Genomic DNA, 15,076 nt, shown 5'->3' on the forward strand with positions numbered 1-15,076 from the left:
TTTTACATGCCTAAATGCACCGATCTGCTACCATGTGATTGGCTGATTAGATATTAGCATTAACAAGCAGTTGATCAGGTGTACCTAATACAGTGACCAGTGAGTGTATATGCTAACGTATCATAATGTTGCACTTGAAACTGGTTTAAAATGAGTTTCACAGAGGCTGGCCCACAACTTTTATTTTAAATTCATGTTATGTCACGAACACGTTACATCCTTTCCTGGAGTCTTGTCACAGCAAAATGTCAAGGTAGGGAACCACAGCACTTGTCTAGGAAATAGTGTAATTTAATTTTTGTACCGATTTAAGCTTTGGAGGTGCTAGTAGGGTTTTATAACCTTTGAAACCTGACCTTTTCATTTTTTTTCTTTAGTCTTTATGCTAAACTTACCTGTGGCTTCGTGGGCTAAAGGAATAAACTGCTGTATAAATAGAAATGTTTGCTTTTAAAGCCTTTTTGGACACCTACATGTAAGATGGAAAGTCGGTAGAAAGAAAAAAGTGAGATCAGGAACGACAACGTCTCGCTGTCTTCTACCAGGACATGTTTATTTACAGCGGCCAATGATAGGAGTCACAAGTGTTCCACAGGTACGTACAGAGAGACATCAATAGTTCCCACCTCCTGCACAAAGCACACTCAGCGGGGACAGTCCAAGGGACACGGGGAGCATGGGGACAAAGAGGACACATACTGTACACTGAGCTCAAACACACCTGTTTTTTTAACCCCCCTTTTACAGAAAAAAGGGCCGAGGGATGATGGAGGAGACAGAGAGGAAAGGAGGACGAGAGAGGGGAGGAGAGGAGGGGCCGGAGGAGAAGAAGGGCGGGGGTGGGGGGGGTGGGTTTAGACTCATATTCAAATACAAAAGAACATGTACAAATCGTATAGCCCCCAGGCACTGTGCTCCCATATTTACAGTGATCGTAACAGGCAGCGGAACCACTCCATGGCAGGACCATCCTTTAGAGATATGCAGGTACAAGGGCTCGCTGTGAGAAAACAAAGCCAGCACTACGTAAGTCTGAGATAAAAACCAGTGGAGTCTGAGAGGCAGGGAACAGTGGCGGAGAGGGGGGCGGGTGGGGAGGACAGGAGGGGGGCTGGCAGACACATGGAAGGAGTGCTGCAGCCGAGGGAATTAATCACTGTCGAGAGCTACATAATCAGGTTTTAACTATCAAAGCACACCCCGGAACTCGGCGTGAGAGCTCTCGCCAACTCGCACCACGGTTTAAAAAAAAAAAATTGAAAAAGGAAACGCCCCGTGCACTCAGAGCACTCTGACATTCACACTTGGCATGTGGTCATCATCACCTTCGCTTGCCACATGGTGCACCATGGAGATGGAAAGTGTATTCGCACTTTATTATAAATAGGTAATAACATTAAAAAATAAATATAATAAATGCCAGAACGGCACTTAACTCTTTAATGTAGTGTAAGGTTTGGAATCTGGAGACTCTTATTGTGGAAAATTGAAAAAAAAAAAGAAGTAAAAATGGGAACACATCCTCGCAAACATACAAACGGATTAACTTACAGTACGTGCAGATACATTCAGCGGACATACATGCAACCTGATTCATGTAGACGAGTGTACTCACGCACCCATGCATGTATGCATACATACATGCGCACACACACAGTCATGTGATGATTCATGTGATGCCATCAAACCACTCAACAGCGTTGACCTGACATCTAGTTGTACTAGGTAGTTGCGCACGTCCGTTCCTGTCCAGTGTCGGTGATTAGAACCCACAATCCTATGACTACGTTTCCCAGAAACCACAGCATCACAATACAATTCAATCTTATGACACATTCTGTGGCACAAAGCAGCTAAGCTGTGATCAAAAGTTCATTTGATGGTCTACACTGCTACAGCGACTTTGGGCCACAAGAGGGGGGGTTTAAAAAAGAAAAAAAAAAAAAGAGAAGGCACACTAATGCCGTAATTACTGCCTCCATTGAAATGCCGTGAAATAGCCTCAGGGCATGGGTTTTTCTTAAGGGAAAGCAAATGACTAGGAAAAAGCAATATTACACCATCACTGAACTTTGGACCAAAACACAACGGAAGGAAAAAAAAAGAAGAAGAAAAGAAAAAAAAAACCAGCCAACAGCTTTTCATCCAAGGAGTGTTCACAAAAAAAAGAAAAGAAAAAGCCAAGCCTTTTGCATTTGGAAAAAAGGACACATCCTTTAGGGTATATTTACATAAAAGCTTTGTAAAATACTCTTTTTTTTCACCTATGTACAACACGTGACAACATCAGAGAGAATAGTGACCAGACCAAAGAAAGAAAAACTGCATCAGAGTCCAATCTGAGGCAAGAATAATCAAAGAAACCAAAGTTTATCATTTAAAACAGACATGACGTACATGTTGATTTATTTCTCTCGAGCATACCTTTTCTCTTTTGTTCCCATGCCTTGAGTGGTACCTTGCTGCTACTTCTGCTTTTACAGATTGCAAAGATTACTGGTCAGGGCACTCACGGGGACACCTTTCAACACATTAACATAATTTTTTCATTACTCATTGTATACCAAAGCGTAAATTGACTTGCAGTGCGGCTAACCTCTGGCAACAATATACGACACATTACGGTGTATGCAGCTGATGAATAAAACATTCTTATGCGCACATTGTTAGAGAGTGAGACGCCTGAAGAGTGCCAACAATATTCGGCGTCAATTTAAAAGGCTTTGCTAACAGTGACATCAATGCACATGTGTGGTTTTTGTACTGTATACTTCATAGACTGCAACACATTCTTCCTTCTTGTGATTTTTGGATACTGTTGAGTACTTATAAAGAGTCACAAAAGCCCTTCTGAAATCAAACCAAACCAAATATTAGGTCTAAAGTCTTCTGGAAAAAATTAAATTTGTTTCAGGTAGAAATGTAACTAAGAACCAATGCATCACATAAGAGTTTTCTTTAGGCAATAAAGCGTCAGAGCTTTTAAGGACTTGTTTACCGTGTGCTAGCAAAGCCTGCTAGCTTAAAGTACAATGACTGAGAATTTGCCTCTGTAAGCTAGGCACCTAGCTTGGCTATCACAGGCATAAAAAGGATGTTGTAGAGTAACACTCAGGCATGGAAACAGGCTTAAATCACTGTGACATCCTGCAGTGAAGGTCAGCCCATGCATTGCTCTTACAAAGACAAAAAAAAGCATTAGCATTGAGATATTTGAGGCACACCAGCGTACCAGCTTATGCCTCCGCTTGTGACTGTCTTTTTTGAGAGACATCAAAGAGGGGAGTGCTAGAAACACCTTTCAACTGCATGAAAATCCCATGTGGGGTGTAAAACAGAAAAAAAACAGAATCTGAGAAATAATACTTATGAAGTGTGAGAAATAAAGGCAGAAAATAATATACAATCATTGATCAACAAGAGCTTTCCACTGATGCCATGTTTGTAAGAACATGATACATTAATCTCTCAGGGTGTCTAAAAGGTTGACACTTTCTTTCTTTCTATTTTCTCTCTATTATTTTTTGTATTTACACATGCCTTTCTCTAGGGCATTGCTATAAACAGATATGGTATTTTACTCCACTATTTTCCAGTGTTGTAGTTTCTCTGGGTTTTGGTCTTGTGATCCGAATGTTCTTTTGGTGGCGGGAGGACCGACCCTTTTACGCTTTGCTGTCGTCGGGCTTTGTGTGGATGCTGTTGTCACTGTGCACTTTGATTTCAATCGTATCCGGCTTGAGAACCTCTCTTCCATTTTCTTCCTTCAGCGGTAGCTTCCTGCAGCAAAATGACAGAGAAATGCACAACGTGGAAGTGAAATACGCAGTTTGTGCACTTCAAAGCTTGGTCATTACAAGAACTTAAAGCATACATACCATTATTGTGAACAGGCGCACAATAAATTGTACATAAAGCAGAGCTGAATTACTGCCGTAAGAGAGTTTAGGCTTAATGGTTTTCTTCAAAAAATGTGTGCCTAACAGCACTGAACTCCACCTTATAGACCTTTCGGTGTGTGAATGAATTGCCTCCTTTGGGATTAATAAAGCTGAATTTAATTGAAGAGAAAAGGCAGCAGGGATATTAAATATAACAGCCTCCACAGGGCTTCACAAGGGGTTAGAGAAAGCCAAATTATTCCTATTTTGCCTGTGTTTGGTCTGGATGGTTGGAGAGCTGATCAATTTGTCAGCTTGTGTTTGTTTTCAGTACTCTAGATGTCTGATGAGGATGGAGATAAGGCATGAATAATTATAAGGAACATGACTTAGCAGGCTTTTTACTGGGCTTTCTCCATCTGTTCACCAAGGACGAATGGCATCCACTTATGTTTTTAAAGAAATCAGTGCACACATATGGTACATAGATGCTAAAGTATTTGTTGGTTTCAGCAGTCTGTGATAGTTCTGTGAAGCCATACTATGTATGTTCAGGAATAGCAATGTAGATTGATCGATTTGCTTTGGTCCTGAAAGAATACTTTAAAAGAATGCCACTGATTGAAATTAATTTTATTCAGCATAATCATCCTGTTATCCTTATTTAGAACCCAACTTTTCTTTTACGTTATTATTAAAAATCCTATTATCTTACACTGTTTGTAACAAGTCAATTTCTTTAGGTTTCCCCTCCCTAACAGTAAAACTTTTTCTGACTGACATTCCCCTCCAAAAAACACCACATGTAAGCCTCAACCCCATATTGCATATACAGCAGGAAATGTGTCTTTGGCTAGGCCTAAGATGAACCCTATAACACCAGAGTCACACAGGTCTACAGCCCGATCATTGACCATCTGGCAAACAGTCCCAAGTAAATAATATGTATTACCAGAATGACCACAGGAGGTTGCTGGCTGATGCGCCTTGGACAAAACTGGCTGCAAAGAGTTTGCTGCACCAAAAACTTCAGTGCAATTTCTTTGGCCCCAAGTAGATTGCCACTGTCATTCGCACTTTGCATTTTAATCTCAGAGCTGTTATCAAACTTGAAAAGGTGTGACACAAACTAGAAGTGGAAAACGTTCTCCAGTAAAGCAGAAATTGCAACATATCCAACATATTTCAGAAGGTGCAACTTTTACTTTGAAAGCAAAAGCTCTCTGGTTTTACTTTCACATCTTGCTACCACTTGGCAAATAGTTTGCTAGTGTTTGCAGCCAAGTTGTCATTTTCCTTGCAACCTGTTGGTGAACAAAACCATTGCTCATGGCTCAGTAAACTCCTTAAACCATTTCCCAACCGCTCATGGAATACATACTCGTCTATAGCGGCCTGGTGGTTGCCAGCTTCTCAGTGACCAGTCTTTAGGCCAGCGTAAATGGAGATGTAGCAATCATATTCACATATGTCAGCATCCACTTGCAACTAATGATGGAACTCAACTTGTCATCACCAAGTAAGGATTGCAGCGAGTCAATCCAGTCAAAAGTATAGAGAACTATTTTCCTAAAAAGGAAAACGAAATAAAACAAATGATTGAGCTCATTTTGCTGATGTGGAGCATCTGATGACGTGCGCAGAAGGCTGCAGATCAGCAAAAAATATCATGTGTGAATGCATGTGAGTGAATGTGAATGACTGGACTAAGGCGGGAACGAGTAAATGTGGACAGACAATTTACCGAGAACGTTTACCATGTCATCAGGCGATTGACTGTCCTTTGAACTTCTTCTCAGTTTAGGGACAAAGTGACAGGTGAAGCTGTAGAATTTCAGCCAAAAAGTGGCCTGTTTTTCCCAATTGTTCCTCTATACTTTCTTGCCGGTTACTCAAAGTTCAATGTTGAGAGAAGTCCACCTGTATTGGCACACTAAAGCATACAATTAGTATTATATTCATTTTTTTATCTTAAAACCTCGATTTGCTTCATCTTCTTAGAATTTAACTCTGTCCATTTCTCTGGGTGCTCCCCTGACATCATCAGTCACACACACACCTTCCTGTCACACACACAGCAGCACAGTATTTCCTATTTCTCTTTCCTGTTTCTACAGATTAATCAAACACTTGTTTTTTCATATTTACAGTCTACAAACCCTCTTTAGTTTTACTAAGTCTTGGTCTAAAAACAATACACCTTCCTTTCATACACACTTTTAAATAGAGCTCTTTCAAACATAAAAATAAACTCAACCTCTCATACCATCACTCATGCATTTCTTGAATTAAAAGCACTTTCAAACTTTAAAACATCCTACTTTACATCACAAAAGAAATATATTTCATACACACTTTTAAATGTTCTAACCTCTTTCAGACGCCATGACTCGTCTCACACACACTGCCTTTTCTCTCAAACTTCTCCCTTTTTCACTCACTCAGACAAATCATGCAGAGACATTCAAATCAAATACTGACAGCATTCACACGGTTAAAATCACTCAAAATACGCTTTCATACGAGTATCTTGGACATGCCTTCCATAATCAGAAAGAGCAAGTCAAAAGAAAAAGAAAAAGAAAAACTGAAACCTCTCATCGTCTCACACACAGCTTCTCACCACACACACATAACTGAAAAAATAAAACACACCAGCATTTATGGCTCAAGATATATACATCTATCAAAATTCAGTCATTTACTATACATCCACACTAATATATTCAAACTGTATTTATACTCTCGTAATAAGCAAAACCAGCCTCTTCATTACAGGCATTTAGCAATATTGGCAAACAATAGTTATAAAGCTCAATACTCTCGAAACTGAAACCAACACTGAGACCACTTAGTCTGCCATCTTTACATCGACACTGGTGCATTAAGACAGGGATAAAACAACAATAAGACCGAGTCAGTCTGCTGCTATCAGTTTTCCACTGCACAAAGGTGTTATACTCTCTTATGCAAGACTGAAGGAGACAAACTTCATTAAAAAATTGATAAATTTATAAACAAAGATACAGCTAGTTCATTTCATTAATAACCACCATTCTACCAAGACCAGTGCAAATCTGCAGCTTAAAAATGAGTCACCAGAGCTTGAGGGTGCTGCACGCTCAACCTAAAAGTTGGTTGTCATAACTGCTTGCAACTGGTCCCAGACTCCGTGCTATGCAGGCTGGGGAAACTTGCATTCAGCTGAGACTGAAGAAGTCACTTGGATGAGCAAGGAAATATTTCTCCCGCTGAAAACGCTACATCCAGATGAACAGAATGAACTTTTTTGGACTGCAATAACTTCAGAGCTGGCACATCTCCGATTTGTTGCAAGTCTGACTCATTTTGAGAAGGACAGAAAAGGAAATAGGCACGGGCTATTTGACTGACTCACAGCCCTGTTTCAGGCACGCTTGTTCATCTAATCTTCCACGAGTTTTGTTTTGAGTAATGCAGCAGAAGGACATCACAGCTTTATCTTTATGCTAATATGCATCAGTATGATGAAAATCCAACCAGCTCGTGCTTCAAGCAATATGATATATGAGAGCTTTCATCTGCATTTGGCTGATCTGGCTTTATCCAAGTGCGGTTAATACAGGCAGTGGGTCAGAATAAAGTAATGCTGCCACATAATGAGACCTAAATAGTAGCAATTTCTAATATCTTTTGTTGTAATGACCCACATTTCTATTTTAATTTGACTTGCACAAATTCAAACATGCAAAATGACCCATAACTAGGGAGTAGCTATTAGAAAAAAGCTATATTATTCCCCCTTCTGTGCCATTACAGGTGGCTTCTTGCCATTATGTGCACTCTGTCAATCGAATTAGTATCCTTTGATGTGTTCATATGCCAGCAGGACAGAAATTTCAAAGAAATATCTATCAGCAGTGTCAAATCTCCTCATCCTAGCCACTAAAACACTATAGCCTAACCAAAAACCACTTATTGACAAACCAACAGGGACACATTCACCGAAAGAATACGAACCACAGGGGGGCTACCCATGTAAAATCAAACAGGCGTCTGTCTTTTGTCATTTCATTTTGGGGAATAAAAACCCTGCTCTGAAATTTCAGCAAGGGATGTCTAAATGCAATTTTACTCTCAGTGGTAGCTTGCGCCCACACCAAACAACCAAAATAAAAAAAGAGAGAGAACAAAATAAGGCAAATAAACAAAAATAAAAGAAGGAACGAGAAAACAGATGACAATTACAGAAAATGCAAAGTGAACGTGGCACTGAGTTGCATCTCTTCCTGCTACACAGCCCTTTCTTTTACCCTGCGTCTCTTAGAAGTAAGACAAGTTTAATAAGGAGATCAATAAGGAACTTTGGCTTTTACATTGATTCACATTGACAGAGGCCTCTTGCTCCTAATATGCGCTTCATTCAATGCGCATTTCTCCAATTCTATCAAGACACTGAGAGAAAAAAGAAGGAGGGGTTAAGTCACAAACAAAGAAAGGAATTATAGACCTGTACCAGGCCAGTATTAATAACACTTGACCTTAAAGATTCTCATTTTCCCGAGTTCATGAAGCGGTTCCACTTTTTATTTTGCCGCTGCTAGTCTGTCATGACTCAGAGACATAAACCATCTGTCAAATGAAGGTTCTAAATGAAAAGCTGGGCTCTATATCGTCTTTTGACTATAAAACAAAACAATCATTTGAACTTTTTTAGGGCTTTTTAAAAATCTTTTTTATTAATGCTAATGGTAGATATATGCACAAGATAAACATTTCCCGGATGACTCATACATTATTCTTGGAGCAGAACTTCTCCTTTGAAGGAATACTTAATTGTCTCTGCTGAGAGTACAATGACGAGGCTGACACGACTCTCTAAATAAATACGAACCTGCAGCTAGCAGGGGTTGACCGAAACAGCTTGTTGTTTTACTAATGCAGTTCTTATACAGCTATTGACATTTAATAAAACATTGCATATGAATCAGTCATCCCTGCTGGCATGGAAATGTATTCATTTACCTAAATAATTATCTTTTTTGCATTGTTTCTTTCTTCAAAGGTCTGAGATATCTCATCTGGTGCATCAGTGGACACTTTTATTATTCCCATTACTGGATGTTTTTACTGTGTAAACGCTGAATTTCCTCGACTAAATTGTCAATTTTAAAAGGCACTCTACATCAACACAAAATCACCCTCAAATTGCCATGCTGGACGTTTTACCAAGCTCCGGGAGAGTTCTTCAGTGAGCGAGATCATGAATGTAAAACAGTAACCCTGCATGATACTGTACCTAATAAGCCCAAATATTGCAACTGGCCAGAGGGGGGTTCCCCCTTTGGTTGATTGGTGGATGTTAAAGTTCCTGCACAGTGAAGCCAATTTCATGTCTCATTAGCTCCATGCAAACCTAGATTGGACTTATATTCAGATGGGGAGGTTTCCTCAAGTTCTGTGAAGGCTCTTGCTGTGTGACGTTTCCCGTTTCTTCAGTGAGGAGGCAAAATCAAAACAATCCCGAATCCATTTAACTGAAGCAAAGTATCAGTACAGTTTGGAAGAAAAAAAAGAAAAAAAAGGAAGAAATTCTATCAAAAAAATATTGGCGATGGCTGAGGCAACTGTAACTGTTAAAGCGTCTGCAGTTGGCATACGGCATGCTCTTTGCCTTCTCTGCAATTTGATAATCTGCTTAACATAGTTTTACCCTTTTAGTTATTCAAATGGTCAAAAAAAGTGCAATGAAAAACATAAAACTACTAGAACTGCTAGAACTACTTGAGGTTGGCGTTAATAATGACGGGGCTCTGTGTGATGAGAAAGCAATATTTTGCATGTTATATGTTGATTCAAATTATAAAAATGACAGATAAACATCTGCCGTGGCCCCAACTGGTCGCAGCAGATGGGTGACTCTCCCCGACCCTGGTTCTTCTGGAGGTTTCTTCCTGTTAAAAGGGAGTTTTTCCTTCCCACTGTTGCCAAGTGCTTGCTCATAAGGGCTCCTTTAATTTATTTTTTTTGGGGGGGGGGGGGCCGGCTGGCTTTTGGCTGCTGCCTTTAAGAGTCACCACAGCAGATCATCTGCCTCCATCTCACTCTATCCTCAGCACCCTCCTCTGTCACACCAATCCTCTGCATGTCCTCCTTCCCTGTATCCATGAATCTTCTCTGAGATCTTCCTCTTTTCCTCCTGGCTGGGAGCTTCATCTTCCCTCCTCTGCACATGTCCAAACCATCTCAGCCTTTGTCTCCAAACTGCTTAATCTGAGCTGTCCCTCTGACTCCATTCTAATCTTGTCCATGCTGGTCACTCCCAATGAAAATATTCAGCTCTGCTACCTACAACTCAGCTTCCTGCCTACATTTCCAAACCATACAGCCTCAAAGTCTCACTACCATCTTGTAAACCTACCCTGACACTCATCTCCACCCTGCCTTTCCCTCTCTTCTTCACCTCTCCACTGCAGTGTCCATTGAACTGGATGGTTCAGGATTTTCCTTGGTTGGGTTACATTTTCCTCTATTACAACAGCACTGTGAAACAGATCTGTGTTGGCACAAGAATGTCGAGGATATCTTTGCTTGTGCGGTATTTAACATTGTGGCCACAGTTAAAAGCAAAAATCGTGTGGATAGTTTTTCCCCAAATGCCAAAAGAAATACAGCAGTGGAGTCATTTTTCATCACTGTGAACATCTCATGTCTGTATACTGCTTGTTTGTGTAAAAATATGCACACACCGTCAGAAGTTCAATTCAAAACATTGTTTGGCACACAAGGCAAACAGCAATGCTACTGAGTCTTGACAAACCTCTGATTATGCTGCGAGAGCCAGCAGCTGCGTGAACCTCATGGTGTGCTGGCGTGATATCAGAGTGCGTATGCAGATGCGTATTTGTAATCTGTAAGCTTCTAAGTGACACCAAAGCGCAGCAGGAGCGACTTGTTCTTTCCTCTGCAGACATTAATTAAGCACATGGCCATCTATGGCAGGCCATGAAGGCAGGCTACAATCTTAGCTTTGTCACTGTGATAAATTAGGTGGCTTGCAGTCTTAGCTGCAGTATGTGCCTGGAGAGTTTGTTTACACCCTTATCCAAATCTATACACGTATATATTTTTTTCCAGCAAACATTTTTTTTTTTATCAGAGCTGGCATCCGGGATCTTACTGCGAATGTAGAAGTGGAAGTCTTTGTCAAAGGCACTTTGACGGAGCTGCTGATGGACAATTTGGCTGTTTACATGTGGATCAGACGCCTTGTTCCCTGACCTGTTGTAGAAATGAGCTTGTTTACACGACTGTGGAATAAGAATGTGGGGAAACGGAAGACCAGACAGATATATGTCCTTTTTCTCATTTTTACACAGTCAGGTATGCTCCAGCCAAAGCCTTTTAGCTTCTCGAGACAAGCAGATTTCTGTTTGCTCTGGAGTTAAGAGAGTACTGTGAGCTCACACTTAATTAAATGTCATCCACCTCAGTCTGCTGCTCCAGAATTTGAAATTTATGTGCTCTCTACATGTCAATAGCACAGACTGTCTTGTCTTTCAAAAAAGTTTGGAGAATCAAGAGGCTCCAGATCCCTGTAATGATGTTTAATTTTATTGAAACAGGAAAATAAAGGGAGAAAAATGAATGTGCTTGCACTGAACAATACATTATAGATGGTAAAGCACTAATTAGACCAGGACTCCCGGTGTATTCTTGAATGACAGCAAACGTAGTAACAATAATTCTTCTTTGATTAATTCACTTTATCTTTAACTTCATTTTCTCTAATGCAGTATCCTTCAGCTAAACCTTAAAGTTAAATTTGCATATGCAAAATATAGTTATACTTTCATTTGTTCCTCTTGTTTTGCTATATTATATATTATTAATGACTTAAGGTGTCACCAAAGTCATAGCTTTAGAACTCAGAGGCTATTTTTGGTGATTTTTCAGTGAATTTTCCCTTTTTATTTTGATAATTTTGTCAGGTCCTTAAGATTTTAGGCTTTGTATGGTCGATGCTAAGCACTGTGGAACCATTACCATGTCTGACAAATTTCCAGGCTAACATGCGTACCTCTGAGCCGATGCTGGGTAAGCTAGTCCCCTGATGCTTGACTTTTTTTTTTTTGCATCTCTTTGCATTTAGATTTCAAAGTTCAGCTGGCTATTTCGTTTAGGTCCTTTAGCCCCCCTGTTTTTGTTAAATTCAAACAAAAATAATAAACTTTTTTTTTTCTTAAGAGTACGTGTGCACATGCACAGTATGTGGGGTTCAAGGTTGCTACTTAACATGTTGTCTTTTCTTGGACTGCCAGTGTCCAGCTGGAAAAATTTAAGATATCGTCAAGCCACAAGTTTTTCACTGCATTGCTGATCACATTGTAAGTATGGGAGGGGGCGAACTAGCATAGCATTAAAACAGTCCCAGTAATTGCTCACTCCTTAACTTTAGGTTTTTATCTACCCGCTTCAATTATAGGACACTAGCAGGAACAAAGTGTGTTCAGACTTCATTTGGGATTCGGGTGACGTCAACAGGGCCATATAAAATACTTTGACCTTCTTTCTACGCCATTGGTTTAGTACTCCATGTTGTTAGTGGACAGGAAGTCGTCATGAACAACACGGCTGACTGGCATCTCAAACAGATTTTTCTTTAGTGACTGACACTTCTGTAGAAATTCTTTCTTGCTCCATCCCCAGGCTGCCGTGGCCTTAACTGTAATCTTCCATTCTGTTTTATATTTCCTGCCGTGAGTCATCAGGTATATATAAACACTTTCAAAAGTCTATCGACTTCAAGCCAGATCTATCACTGAGCCTCTACTCAAACTTCCTAAGCCTGAATAAACAGCAGACTTCACCAGACGGTTAAAATGTCACTGTGACATAACATCAGCTTTACTCAACACTGACTTTTTGTCTCTGGGTAAAAGATTATCAGCAGCTGTTGTTTTGTATTAAAAGTCAATACCAAACTGTTTTTCTGGGTTTCTTGCCAGGAGGTTACTGGAGAGCCCGACAGGGGCACAAATCTATTTCTGGTTCACTGACTGACAGGATGGGACTGGAGCTGGCAGCACAACTATGACAAGCAACGAATATTAGAGAAAAAAAACCTTCCACAAAGAAAAAAATGAACATAGAATCCAAATTAAATGCAGGTATAAAGAATATGAATCATTTCAAGTTTCCCTGCATAAACATGTATTTACTTTCTCTGTCTTTTGCCTGAATAGTGACTTTTTAAGGTCGTAAGGGGTTAAACAGTATAGCTGGAGTCACATTTAACTTTATGCTACAGACTAGAGGTCCATTAGGTGTATCAGTTCTCCTCTATCTCTACATGGGTCCCATTGATATCTCAGCACACTGTCAAGAACTTAAGACTCAAAAACTGGAAGCGAGGACTTTTGAAGTCAACAGTATTACTTGAGTCTTTCAACTTTCCCTGAAGCAGCTATGCAGCCCAGTGTGTTCAACAGATTCATAACAGAAAGACACCCACATACTCTCTGTCGTGCGTTTGTCCACTAGCCTAGCTCCGACTTCAAAATAACCCTGCACTGCTGGGTGCGTGGTCGCTCTGCTAACCTTCAGCACCACATTGAGGTTGGAAAACTGTCTCTATAACCCCGAATATTTAAAAAAAAAAATTCCACTGTGTCAGAAGTGCACTGACGATACCCTCCAGATTTTCTTCTTGGTTCCAAACCAGCCCACACACTCCTCAGCTAACATCCTCAGAACAGACACCCAGCACACACTCTGATCTGTGCCACTCATCACCTTCCTAATTTGAAGTTCACCCCATGCTATTTATCACTGTAGATGCTCTCCATTGATGTTATTATTGACACTGTTGCTCACGCTTCGCTAGTCTTTACAACTTATTACCCCTCAGCACCTTCAGACTTGCACTATTGACATCTTGGAAACTCAGTTGGAGTGTCTGAGCTTTGTATTATTTCAAGTGTTATCTTATTAGTCTCCAGCTCAGTGGCATGACTCATTGTAAAGCAGACCACGGCATTTACTCCATTCTCACTGCACTAGTTCAAAGGAGTTATGGCCATCTTTACTGCCAGTTATGAAACCAATCTCTCTACAGAGACGCCGACTGCAACAGGACAACAATCAAAAGTGCTCATACAACCAGAAAGTTTCTAACAAGTATTGTAGAATCCCTGAGGTACTGTCAGATGGACTCAAGTACCTCCTTCATCAACACTACCGTCATTCGAAATGTGTTCTTTTGGCATAATTTTAAGCTTGCTGTTGATTCGCCCTGTCAGTTTTGAATAAAGTTAATAACAATGTGATCATAGATTGGTCCATGTTTAGAATTAGTAGCTTGGTTTATATGACCAACCACTTTCAACCACTTGCCTTTTAGCGATTCTGACTTCTCTGCTTGCTTCTACTAGATTTTTATGAACTGCAGCATTTCATATACATGTTAGTGTTGATCCATGTTTGTGGGTGTCATTTCCTGTGAAATCCGAAAATGTTGCCGGTAATTTGGAGCTATTTGTGATAACAAGAAGTCCTCCAACTAAGTTTGTTTGTGCCAACTTTTTGAAAAGACCCATGTTAATGTCCCTGGCACCACACGGGGAGCGATTTCATTTCAAAATACCTCCAGTGTTTTGGAGTTCGAGCCTCATGTGTGACTATTTTTAAGCCTCGCTTTCAATTGCTGTTTGATGTCACCATAAAAAACTACAAGTACTTTTTGGGTTTTTCACATTCACACGATGACTGCAGGTCTCATACTGAAAAACTGAAATAGATGTAAAAATAACAGGTTGCAGAAACAATCTGTGGGGTAGTTTTCCACAGGAGGACTAATTCAAATGATAAAACTCAACAATTAAAAGGGAATGCCCTGAATCCAAGTCACATTTAACTGCATGTGTCTGAAGAGGAAACCACGAGATTCTGTGGTGACTGGACATAATAATTCTATTTAATACAATACTTTACACTATTACTATAAACACTATGGTTTAAGCTCTGAGCTTGATTAACACATACAAGCTTGTAATTACATTGATAGCAATCTAACCTTTAGATTTCTGTGACCACTGATGCCTAAAAAATTGAAATTTAGGATTCATCTTTTACTCAAAATTGAAATCTCAATTGTGTTGGTTTTAAAGACTCCTCTGTAGGTGGATTTACTTAAAAGATCAGTGTTTTTAAGTTTA

At 40.0% G+C, this 15,076-nt stretch overlaps 1 protein-coding gene across 1 annotated transcript in view; it reads right to left on the reverse strand.

Moving 5' to 3' along the window:
• Positions 1-541: 541 nt before the first annotated feature.
• Positions 542-15,076, reverse strand: part of LOC116310276 (neural cell adhesion molecule 2) — a 373,150-nt gene continuing 358,615 nt past the window's right edge. The window contains exon 17 of the mRNA XM_039606303.1: positions 542-3,780. Coding sequence (XP_039462237.1) covers positions 3,666-3,780 — 115 coding nt within the window. The 3' untranslated portion in view covers positions 542-3,665. The remainder of the gene's footprint in view (positions 3,781-15,076) is intronic.

This window comes from Oreochromis aureus, linkage group 23 (genome assembly GCF_013358895.1).
Source record: "Oreochromis aureus strain Israel breed Guangdong linkage group 23, ZZ_aureus, whole genome shotgun sequence".
Lineage (NCBI taxonomy): Eukaryota > Metazoa > Chordata > Actinopteri > Cichliformes > Cichlidae > Oreochromis > Oreochromis aureus.